Source organism: Oncorhynchus tshawytscha, linkage group LG03 (genome assembly GCF_018296145.1).
Source record: "Oncorhynchus tshawytscha isolate Ot180627B linkage group LG03, Otsh_v2.0, whole genome shotgun sequence".
NCBI lineage: Eukaryota > Metazoa > Chordata > Actinopteri > Salmoniformes > Salmonidae > Oncorhynchus > Oncorhynchus tshawytscha.
The window spans coordinates 32,481,205-32,493,942 of record NC_056431.1 but is presented as its reverse complement, the minus strand read 5'-3'; the positions used below and the strand labels follow the sequence as shown (position 1 = coordinate 32,493,942).

At 38.8% G+C, this 12,738-nt stretch overlaps 1 protein-coding gene across 4 annotated transcripts in view; it reads left to right on the top strand.

Moving 5' to 3' along the window:
• The window catches only part of LOC112234558 (dachshund homolog 1), a 260,077-nt gene extending 247,632 nt beyond the window's left edge, over positions 1-12,445 (top strand). For all 4 annotated transcript variants that reach the window (XM_024402737.2, XM_024402760.2, XM_024402751.2 and 1 more), the window contains 3 exons: positions 208-351; positions 852-920; positions 10,606-12,445. In XM_024402737.2, coding sequence (XP_024258505.1) covers positions 208-351; positions 852-920; positions 10,606-10,643 — 251 coding nt within the window. In that variant the 3' untranslated portion in view covers positions 10,644-12,445. The remainder of the gene's footprint in view (positions 1-207; positions 352-851; positions 921-10,605) is intronic.
• The last annotated feature ends 293 nt before the right edge of the window (positions 12,446-12,738 follow it).

Sequence of the window (12,738 nt, the reverse complement as noted above, 5' to 3'; positions counted from 1 at the left end):
AATGTTACCTCAAACTCAGTTTCAACTCTGTTGTTTGCCACATGTTTCTGCCCTGTAGTTTGGTCAAGTTTAGCTTGTCTTTTACCACAATGGCCACTTGCCAAGTCTTTGTAAATATCAATTTATTCCTAATTGACTTGCTTGGATTGAAAAGGTTTAAATAAAAGTAAGTTGATACAGTTGTCCTTTTCTTTCTTTTCCCCGCAGCAATAATCCAGAAGCGCTTGAAGAAGGAGAAGAAGGCAAAGAGGAAACTTCAGGAGGCTCTGGAGTATGAGTCCAAGAGGAGGGAGCAGGCTGAGCAGTTCCTCAAACAGCCCTCACCCTCAGAAGGCCTGCGCTCACTCAATGGTTAGTTGTGTTTTTAATTAAATGTTTATGTTACACTCTACTTAAAAATGTATCAATCTTTATTTAAAGTGCATTTAAAATCACAACACACTTTACAGTGAAACAAAAAAGTATGGAGGAGATAAAATAAACGGACAGCAGCAATAAAGTAAAAATAGTGTCTAGAATAAAACAAACAAAAAAAGTTAATGTATCCATATGCTTTTTGTATGTATTTCACTGTTTGCAGCAAATACATTTGCTACTTGGGGATCAGCCTTAGCTAAAAACAAAATAGATTGCAGTTACATGTTGTGGTAACAACTCACATAGTGTTACTGAGTCATAGTGTTACTGTTACTGTTACTCACATAGTGTTACTGTGGAATCATCTAACGTCTTACTGTATCAGTTGTTTTTCACTTATAGCCAATTGAGTTTTTCAATGAAAACTTTTAGTGTGGCTGCTCCATTTGAAGGATGTTTAACAGCAGTGCTGTTCTATCTCTCTGCTCTCCAAGACTCACTGACCCCAGAGACGGAGAGTGACCGCAGTGCTGGAAGAACAGATGCTGAGAGGACAATACAAGGTACATGAACCTGAGGAGAAGATAAATCTCTCTCTTGCTCACTCTCTCTCCTTGTTTCTTTCACTCTCTCTCTCACTTTCACCCTCTCTCGCCATTATCTCACTTCATCTCTCTATTTAACATTCTTCTTCTTTCTGTCCATCTGTTAGTCTGTCTGTACACCCCCCCTCACACCTTCTCTATTTGACCATTAGTGTGATGATAAACTCTGTCCAATGCCTTCAATACAGTGGCAGCTGCATTCATATATACAGTGGTTCCCAAACGTTTTATAGTCCCGTACCCCTTCAAACATTCAACTTCCAGCTGCATACCCCCTCTAGCACCAGGGTCAGCGCACTCTCAATTATTGTTTTTTGCCTTCATTGTAAGCCTGCCACACACACACACTATACGATACATCTTAAACATAAGAATTAGTGTGAGTTTCTGTCACAACCCGGCTCGTGGGACGTGACAAAGAGCTCCTATAGCTCCAGGGCACAAATAATAATATAATAATAATCAATAATTTTGCTCTTAATTTAGCCATCTTACATATAAAACCTTATTTGTTATTGTGGATAACTCACCACAGGTTAATGAGAAGGGTGTGCTTGAAATGATGCACATAACTCTGCAATGTTGGGTTGTATTGGAGAAAGTCTCAGTCTTAAATCATTTTCCACACACAGTCTCTGCCTGTATTTAGTTTTCATGGTAGTGAGGGCCAAGAATCCACTCTCACATAGGTACAGTGGGGCAAAAAAGTATTTAGTCAGTCACCAATTGTGCAAGTTCTCCCACTTAAAAAGATGAGAGAGGCCTGTAAGTTTCGTCATAGGTACACTTCAACTATGACAGACAACATGAGAGAAAAAAAATCCAGAAAATCACATTGTAGGATTTTTTATTAATTTATTTGCAAATTATGGTGGAAAATAAGTTTGTCAATAACAAAAGTTTATCTCAATACTTTGTTATATACCCTTTGTTGGCAATGACAGAGGTCAAATGTTTTCTGTAAGTCTTCACAAGGTTTTCACATACTGTTGCTGGTATTTTGGCCCATTCCTCCATGCAGATCTCCTCTAGAGCAGTGATGTTTTGGAGCTGTTGCTGGGCAACACAGACTTTCAACTCCCACCAAAGATTTTCTATGGGGTTGAGATCTGGAGACTGGCTAGGCCACTCCAGGACCTTGAAATGCTTCTTACGAAGCCACTCCTTCGTTGCCCGAGCGGTGTGTTTGGGATCATTGTCATGCTGAAAGACCCAGCCACGTTTCATCTTCAATGCCCTTGCTGATGGAAGGAGGTTTTCACTCAAAATCTCATAGTACATGGCCCCATTCATTCTTTCCTTTACACGGATCAGTCGTCCTGGTCCCTTTGCAGAAAAACAGCCCGAAAGCATGATGTTTCCACCCCCATGCTTCACAGTAGGTATGGTGTTCTTTGGATGCAACTCAGCATTCTTTGTCCTCCAAACACGACGAGGTGAGTTTTTACCAAAAAGTTATATTTTGGTTTCATCTGACCATATGACATTCTCCCAATCTTCTTCTGGATCATCCAAACGCTCTCTAGCAAACTTCAGACTGGCCTGGACATGTACTGGCTTAAACAGGGGGACACGTCTGGCACTGCAGGATTTGAGTCCCTGGCGGCGTAGTGTGTTACAGATGGTAGGCTTTGTTACTTTGGTCCCAGCTCCCTGCAGGTCATTCACTCGGTGCCCCCGTGTGGTTCTGGGATTTTTGCTCACCGTTCTTGTGATCATTTTGACTCCACGGGGTGAGATCTTGCGTGGAGCCCCAGATCGAGGGAGATTATCAGTGGTCTTGTATGTCTTCCATTTCCTAATAATTGCTCCCACAGTTGATTTCTTCAAACCAAGCTGCTTACCTATTGCAGATTCAGTCTTCCCAGCCTGGTGCAGGTCTACAATTTTGTTTCTGGTGTCCTTTGACAGCTCTTTGGTCTTGGCCATAGTGGAGTTTGGAGTGTGACTGTTTGAGGTTGTGGACAGGTGTCTTTTATACTGATAACAAGTTCAAACAGGTGCCATTAATATAGGTAACGGGTGGAGGATAGAGGAGCCTCTTAAAGAAGAAGTTACAGGTCTGTGAGAGCCAGAAATCTTGCTTGTTTGTTGGTGACCAAATACTTATTTTCCACTATAATTTGCAAATAAATTCATTAAAAATCCTACAATGTGATTTTCTGGATTTTTTTTCTCATTTTGTCTGTCATAGTTGAAGTGTACCTATGAAATTACAGGCCTCTCTCATCTTTTTGAGTGGGAGAACTTGCACAATTGGTGGCTGACTAAATACTTTTTTGCCCCACTGTACGTGGTTGCAAAGGGCATCAGTGTCTTAACAGCGTGATTTGCCAAGGCAAGAAACTCAGAGCGCAGCCTTATCCAGAAATCGGGCAGTGGCTTCTGATTAAATTACATTTTCACAGAACTGCTTGTTGCAATTTCGATTACGCTCTCTTGTTCAGATATCGGTAAGTAGACTGGAGGCAGGGCATTAAAGGGATAACAAATCCAGTTGTTTGTGTCGTCTGTTTTGGGAAAGTACCTGCGTATTTGCGCACCCAGCTCACTCAGGTGCTTCGCTATATCACATTTGACATTGTCCGTAAGCTTGAGTTCATTTGCACACAAAAAATCATGCAAGGATGGAAAGACCTGTGTGTTGTCCTTGTTAATGCAGACAGATAATAGCTCCAGCTTCTTAATCATAGCCTCAATGTTGTCCCGCACATTGTATATAGTTGCGGAGAGTCCCTGTAATCCTAGTTTCAGATCATTCAGGCGAGAAAAAACATCACCCAGATAGACCAGTCATGTGAGAAACTCATCATCATGCAAGCTGTCAGACAAGTACAAATTATGGCAAGTAGAGTAAAGAAAAATTGAAGCTTGTCTCTCAATTTTAAAAAACGGGTCAATACTTTCCCATTGATAACCAGCATGTATGTTGGTATGTTGTAAAACCGTTACATGGTCACTGCCCATATCAATGCATAATGCAGAAAATACACAAGAGTTCAGGGGCCTTGCTTTAACAAAGTTAACCATTTTTACTGTCGTGTTCAAAATGTCTTTCAATCTGTCAGGCATTCCCTTGGCAGCAAGAGCCTCTCGGTGGATGCTGCAGTGTACCCAAGTGGCTTCGGGAGCAACTGCTTGCACGCTCATTACCACTCCCCTATGTCTCCCTGTCATGGCTTTTGTGCCATCAGTACAGATACCAACACATCTTGACCACCAAAGTCCATTTGATGTCACAAAGCTGTCCAGTGCTTTATCAATATCTTCTCATGTTGTCCTGGTTTCCAGTGGTTTGCAGAAGAGGATGTCTTCCTTAATTGACCCCCATAAACGTAATGGACATATACCAGGAGCTGTGCCAGGCCCACCTGTCTGTTGACTCATCCAGCTGTAACGCATATAATTCACCGGCTTGTATGCGAAGCAGTAATTGTTTTAAAACTTCTTCTGACATGTCACTGATGCATCGTGAAGGCATTGCGAAGGTATTGTCCTTAAAGTTTTTGGGCCTTTTCTCCCAGCATTGTCCCAGCCATATCTGCGGCATCAGGAAGAATTAAGTCCTCCACAATAGTATGGGGCTTGCCTGTCCTGGCCACTTGGTAGCTCACCATATAAGATGCTTCTAGCCACTTCTTATTAATGGAACCTTTTGCTTTTATTCACGTCTTACTACTCAAAAGTCGTCTTTATTCTCGCTCTAAAAACCCCTGTGGCTTATTTTTCAAATTGTCATGTTTCATTTCTAAATGTCCACGCAAGAGTAAAGGTTTACCGTGAGAGAGTAACGGTTAATGTGATTGGATGTTAATTATTTGACTCGGCTACCTGTATTTGACATTGTGTTGTTATTTCGCTGAACACTAGATGGTTGAAATTTTTTTTTAGGCAGTGAAACGAAGCTACTCACCCAAATGTATTGCCCCGTTGGAAAATATAAATGTACTGTTTGAAAATGTGAAGAATTTTTTAACAAAAAAATCTATAAACACTACCATTCAAAAAATCAGCACAACAGTTTTCAGCTGTGCTAACATAATTTGCAAAGGGTTTTCTGATGATCAATTAGCCTTTTAAACTTGGATTAGCTAACACAACGTGCCATTGAAACACCGGAGTGATGGTTGCTGATAATGGGCCTCTGTACGACTATGTAGATATTTAATAAAAAATCTGTTGTTTCCAGCTACAATAGTCATTTACAACATTAACAATGTCTACACTGTATTTCTGATCAATTGTATGTTATTTTAATGGACAAAACAATGTTTATCTTTTAAAAACAAGGACATTTTTAAGTGACCCCAAACCTTTGAATGGTAGTGTGTGTATATATGTATGTATATATATATATCTTTGTTTTTTTTTAAATGTGTATCACATTTTTATATGACGTACCCCTGACGAAACTGCACTTACCACTGGGGGTACCCGTACCCCAGTTTGGGACTACCTGATATAGACATAGTAGATATAGATATCGCCATAGATATAGATATCGCCATAGTCAATTAGCGGAATGACTATTGAAAGAATTTTTATTTTTACTAATTGACGAAATACAGGACCTGTTCCTATAGAAGAAGCATATTTTAATTCTTAATTCTTAATTTTCTTAATTTCAGTATTAATTTTATGAACAGGCTTCTCTGCCTGGATCTGAATGAATGTTACAGTAAACTAGGTTTAAAGTGCAATCAGAGGATATATAATACTACATTGAAACTATCAGCACGCATAAGTTAATTTCAGTGACAGGTAGGTATGCGTGTCTGTGTACATGCACCCATGTGGGTACTGTACGTGCATAGTGTATTTGACTTGTTTGTTTACCTCTTAAGATCTGCTTTATTTTATGTATAAGTCCTGAAACAATATGTGCATTTGAATGGCTTGTTTGTTTGCCTTGTGGGGTTTCATGGAGGAAGGAGGGGGTGGTGATAACTTCTGAAGACTATCCAACGTCTGGGGCTGCATCCCAAATGGCACTGTATTCCCTATGTAGTGCACTACTTTTGACCATGGCGCGTAGGGCCCTCGTCAAAAGTAGTGCACTACGTAGGGAATTGGGTACCATATGAGATGCAGCCCCAGACGGTAGTGAGTCTTCAGAAATGATCACCACCCCCTCCTTCCTCCACGTGAGGAAGTCTGTTCACCCAAGAACACGACACCTCTCTCTTCTTCATTAGTGTCATAATGTCTTCCTCTAATAATCCCCAACAGCATCTCCCCCTCCCTTCCTTTCCAAATCCTCCCTATCATCACCGCTTTATCTCTGAGAGAAGTCTCAATTTCCCCTGGAAAATACAAAGATTACACAGTAAAACGCTGTGAAATTTGAAAGATATTCATCATAGTTTTGTACCATAAGGAGGGTGTATTCTTTCATAATTAAATGTCATTCAGTCAGTGGAGAGATGTGAAAAGGGTTGCTGTCCAATAAAGGTAAACCATATGTCAACATTTCACAATTTTTTTAAACTTCTGGATAGAGAACAGTTATAGTCCCCCATTTCATACTAAATTAGTATATCAAGTATCCTTAATTTGAAATTGGATTTTTTTTATTTACATTAAACAGCACTTTATAATTTAATTGTTATACTGTATTAACTGGAGGCTTAACCTTTCTCACTTCCTTTTTATATTGCATTACCATTTTATTTGTATGTGATCAGAAACATAGCTTATTCATTGCAACGTAGCAACCATTACCATGGTACATTGTCATAGACACTAAAGATACATATTTTCTCTTCTGTTCAGACACAATTTGGACATATAGCAGATGCCTTTCTCACAGTTGAATAATCTATATTTATATGATAACGATAATATAATTAAATATCATATGCTATGGTGTAGCTATGAAGTGTGTCATTTCTAGGGCTCATAATGTCAGTGATAATGGCCTTGAAGAATAGAATCAAGAGGAGGTTGAGTTAACACGGAACAATGTGTGCTTTTGTGAAGTTGGATCGCCATTTGTCTGCCACCCATGTCTCCTCTGTTCTCCTCTGCTCCTAGCCTAGTATACAGTAATTACTCTCAAAGGCAAAACAATTATGTTGATAAATTACACAAGCAAAGAAGACGTGGATAAAACCCCCAACCCTATCACACGGGATAAAAGCCAAGAGAAATGTATGTTGTGTTTTCATCTCACAACTCAGGCTAGGGTGAGAAAGAGAGCCCAAAAATTACAAGAGCATCATTTTAGAGAACTAATTATTTATATTTGTCTTTTGTCACACTTCTCTAATTCTGAGATATTAACACAATCTGTGTTCATTAATTGCTTTTGCAGTGTTTTTTAATCGGTTCCAAGAGGGAGCTCTGGCTTTTGTAGCAGCTAGCAGGCAACCATGCTACTGGGACTGAAGCTCTCTCCTGGCTCTAACGCCATGGTGACAGAGTGCACGTAAATATCTTCCCCAGTATCTCCTCTCTGGTTCCCGCCTGCTTGCCCTTCGATGTGTTCGGCAAGTTTACATGACCCGAGACATAAAGTTATTTGTTGCGAGATTAAACATCCAAACAGTTAAAGTAAAATTCAAATTAAATGAATGAATGTCAGTGAAGCAAAAAATACCGTAATTAATGGATCCCTTAATTGTCTTTATAAAATATTTGCATGGGCATATTTTGCATAATTTACATGTATTCATTAATTTTTCAAAGGAATTTTATGCTGAGAGAAGCAAAAAAAATATCTGTTTTATTTGGCATCTAATAAAATATTTATCCTCTTTTAATGAACTTTTCATCTTGATTTGAATACAAAAATTGATAAAGTGAAAAATAAATATGAGGCTTTCTTTCATAAAACAATGTGTCAAGATGTCACAAATTTTTCTCACTCAAAAATGTAAATCAGTATGTTTCAATATTTGAAGTAATATTGCAAACTGGAGGCAGTGGAAGTTAATTAAAACAGAACGAACATAGAAGAAGTTCCACCAATTTATTTGCCCAAATTAAAAATGGTGTCTCAACAATTTCAGAGAGAACCTTGTGTCAAAAATGTATTTCTTAATCCTTTCCTGAACATTCAAATGTTGAGCATTGTGATGGTTTGAACACTACAATACCTGACATGTTACTTCACAACTTATCAAAGGTGATCAATCAGCCACACTTTCGCCTCCCCTTACTATATTGACTATCGTCCCTATGAACAGCCGTGAAGGTACAGCCGATCAGACAGACAGGCAGGCAGACATACAGACAGGCAGAGAGAGACTGACAGAGAAAGGTGATATACATGGCATCTCATGGAGGTGAATGATTTCATCCCCATTCACCCCTTCCAACCACCACCACCTTCCTCTATCCCTTTTATTTTTAGCCCTTTGCATTCACACTGTAGTTACTTTTACACATAACTCTGCAATAATGCTTGAATAGAGGCAGCCAGAGTGCAATGCCTCAGAGACCCACGGCAGTGCCGGATAATTAGCCCATGTGTTTGTCTCCCCCTCCCACATTCCCACAACAAGCCTTTGCTATTTTTCCATCCAGCTTTTTATAAACATACAGCACACTGATGCATTGACGACAGAAGCCTGGGTGGTTAGGTACATGGTGCAGTGATGGTTGCTGTCCTACCATAGGCGAGAATGTGTACTAATCAAAAATGCTAATGGAGGAAGGTTTTCATTGTATTGTATTGTATTTTTTGGATAGAAACAGAGGCTTTTCTGATTCATATATGGCTTAAAATATTGCCAGTGGGCCACGGGCCTTAACTTAAGAGGCCAAATGTTAAATGGTTTAATAGTGAGATTACAGAATATCAATAAATGTGAATGAAGTGTTTGTGATAGTAACCAGCTATGGGCACAGTATGTCACGAGAACTCTGTAAATCTCTTGAAAGCCGCTAACAAACGTACCGTTTCTACCCCGATGTCTCTCGGTCTCGGGTCTGACATTGTGTCAAGCAGCAACACATCACTCTCCTCAAGCTGTCGCCGCTTAGTCTTTTGGTGTGCTTTTCCCTATTAAATTGAATTATTTAGGTCCACTGCAAGAAAGAGGAAAGGGCTGCTTAAAGCACAGTAATACCGGGATAATAAAACGCCATGCTCCTGAGCTGCGCTTAACAAATGCTTTTACCAGCCCTGCATCGGAGGCAGCGCTGCTCGTTTGGGCATACCACTAAGATATGAGTGTTCCTTGAAAATGGACAAAGCTCGTTAGGTTGCAGGTGTCTGGAGATAGCATTGGAGAAGAATGACTCTGCCTTTTTCAATTAACACTCCTTCTGTACAGGAAGTGTCATTCGTAAAGCGCTTTACATCATAAGTGCAATATTATGTTCAAACAAGCATGTCAGTTGAGATGTCTTAAACACATGTGACGTGCAATCGTGCAGGCAGGCAGTGTTGAATATCGCGGTTCCTCATACAATTTGCCTTTGTCAATGATTAAATATGTAGATGGTTGTATTGGCCTGGTTTTACTTCCCTATTTTAATTCATGAGACAGAGAAACACTGGCATAAGGAGTCTCTTCAACTGTTACTGCTCGATTCTGCAGCTTGTTCCAACAGATCATGCAAATCATTTAAGCAACAATTATAGACTTGACGTTGTAGGACAAACAATATTCATGTCTGTTGTTAAATCTACAATTGTGAGTGGTGATATGCTCGAGTAACTTAAATTGTCCAGAAAATAGGGACATTGGAAGAGTATTAGATAAGAGTATGTTAGCAGTTGATGTTATTCCTCAATAACACAGACCCCAAAGCAAATCAGAGGGAGAAAAATAGGTTTATTCAAAAATAATAAATAATAGTTGTTATGCTGGGAAGTAGATGGTCGATGTTCATTCTTCCCTGTCCTCAATGATTCTCCACAGAACAAAGCGAAAGGATGTAATTTTATAACCAACAACCCTAGCCTGTGGTTGACCAATTAGAGTTTCTTGCAGTAAAATTGTGCCAATGGCCAAATGACAAGTATCCTGTTTCAGGCTCAATGTATAAACAATTCAGACCAATGAGATCTTGCCACATGTAGCTATGAGTCCAGGACTGAAATCCCTACACAGATTCTAACCAGATGTTGAACTGATAAACTATTTCAATTGATTGTTAATTCTCTATTGACCTCTAGTCCTCTGCGTTGTGTATTATCTTAAAATATTCTTACAAGTAGTCCCATGTGTGTTGGAAGATTTCAGATCGTATTTTCTGATGTTTTTCCAGATTTTGTCAAACAATTAATGTATCATTATTATTAAGTTAGTAGTCTCTTTAGACAGACAGGTTGCCTCACATAATGTACCAATGCTCCAGCTTAAATGTCTGTAGAAGTTCCCAGCATCAGCTGGGACAGATTCGAAAATGGGATGTGGTGACATCACCTCCGTATCCACAAAACATTTTTTGGTTACGCTTTCGAAATGTCCAAGAGAATCTGACATCCTTCCCAGGCCTAGTACTCTTGCTCCTAGGTCTTTGGTTTCAGAAACTATGGAGTTAGCTTATTGTGGGGAAACCTCACACAAGCTAGCAACCAGTGTGTGTTTTTGTGGACTATAAGGATAGAGCTAAACACCATATTTCCAAGTTGAGTCAGCATGGCCAGTACGCTATTGTTAATCCTTGTCTCCTTTGTATTTTTTTTCAGATGGAAGACTGTTCTTGAAAACCACAGTGATGTACTGATAAGAAGATGATGAGGAGAGCTGAAGGGGAAAACAATCCCATGAAGATACTCAAGAGCCCTTATCCAGGCAGATTTAGTAGCAGAAACAAGTCTCGCTGCGTTTACTGTAGCAGTTCAATGGAAGTGGGTTTGGCCAAACGCCGAAGAAGGGTTGTGTCTGAATGTAGAATTAGAACACTTTTTCTTACAGATATCAACATAATATAGTAGCTAAAGCAGGTTTTGATGCATTGAGGTGGGTTGTTTTCTAAGTATAAACACATTTTTAGCACAGTAAATAATTACCAAGGGGTACACTGTTGGTAATATCTCAGATAAATTCTCAGCACTGAAGATTTTTTATACTGTATTTCAACCAGCGAGAAAGCTTTGAACATGGTCAGACTCAGAGGTTTTGTTTTGTATTTCAAGTTTAATTCCAAAATATAAAGCTTGGAAAGAACCTGTGAAAAAAATGTATAATTTATCCGTATGTTGATCAAAGGGGGCGACTGAGATTTGATTTGAATGTTTTCTAAATAGAAGAAAATACAATCAAGTTTCCTTTTTACTATTGTTGTATATACCAGAACTGATGATAATGATAGGATAACTCACTCTATCAATATGGTATATGTATAAAGTTAAGAGGTGGTATTGGGTATGCAGTAGATCTATTAGGAAGACAATACTGACATTTATATGAATTTATAGTTTGTTTTTGTTTCATTTCTGAGCCATCATTCTTTAAAATACCTGCCATTTTGGTGAGAAAGCATGCAGGCATGTAAATGTTTGTCCTGGAATTATGATATTTAAATCCTATATTGTGCTGAACAAATACGTAGGGTTGATTCACTTTAGCCCAACTGATTTCGAAAATGTACACCTCAAACATTTTGCTTTCCAATAACAACTTTTGCTGTCAATAGTAACCCTTTGGAACAGGTAATACTGTTTTTTATTTGAACACTTTTTTAAAGATAGTTTCCCAGACACCTTTGTTCCTAATGCGTGGCTATTAACATGTTACATGGACTGTTGGTAATCACATATTATCACTTGGTAACGAATCTCCTCTTTCAAGACAATTTATTCAGAAGTCACATACAGATAGATATATGATCTTAATTTGACCAGTTTCCCACAGCAGGACAATAATCCTGCAGATAAAGGAAATGTGAATTATTATGTGGATTATAATGAATTTACATTTTTGTATGGGGTTGATCCATTTTTTGTTTGTGCAAATCAAGTCCAACATTTTAAAGTTTTAAACTATTTCATGCTGTGCAGGACATTTCCTGCAACAACAGGGTGATCAAATTAAGATCCTACATGTGTACAGACAATGGACCAGCTAGAATGACTATCGGAAACAATTAACCGCCCTCTCCGTTGTAGAATATTGGTATGAAAACTCAAGCAAAGTTCCCTCACAAAATCAGTGATGTACAGTATTTTAATGCAATCATGATGCAGCAAAAAGAAGACATTTTACTTTATGGAGAGATGTGCTTCATTTGTATTCAAGCTGAAGGTTGAATAGTTTTGCACATCAGGTGAGTCAACTCTTATGCAGTATGTAAAAGTTAATTCCAGAGACAGGAGCTGATTTCTGTCATGTACTGTAACAGGAACAGGCTATGTGTTTGAAAAAATATTGGGAAAAGAGTGTCTGTCCCATGTTCACACTTTATTTTACTTTGAAAGTTTGTTGCAATGTTTATTGTTGACCTGTCGCTAATAACTTACATATAGCTACGCATTAGCACACTTCATTGTACTTCAACTTTAAATAAACTTCAAATGTTGATGATAACCAATGTGAGTTAATTTAATTAATTTTGTTGCCCAAAGACTGGGCCTGATTCAATTTAACCTGCACAGTAGATACCACACCATTTTACTTTTCATTTGTACGAAACCAAAATACAGGCAGAACCTGCACCAAGGCAGAAGAAGTAGATTTGTTGATAGCGTCACAATATTTCTCTGCATGGACTATTAATATTGTAGTGACTTTAACCCAACACCTAGCGGACCTCTTGGCATAATGGTTAAGGTGTTGTATTGGCAGTCGCTGAACCTGGGTTTAAGATCCAGTTGGGGCTA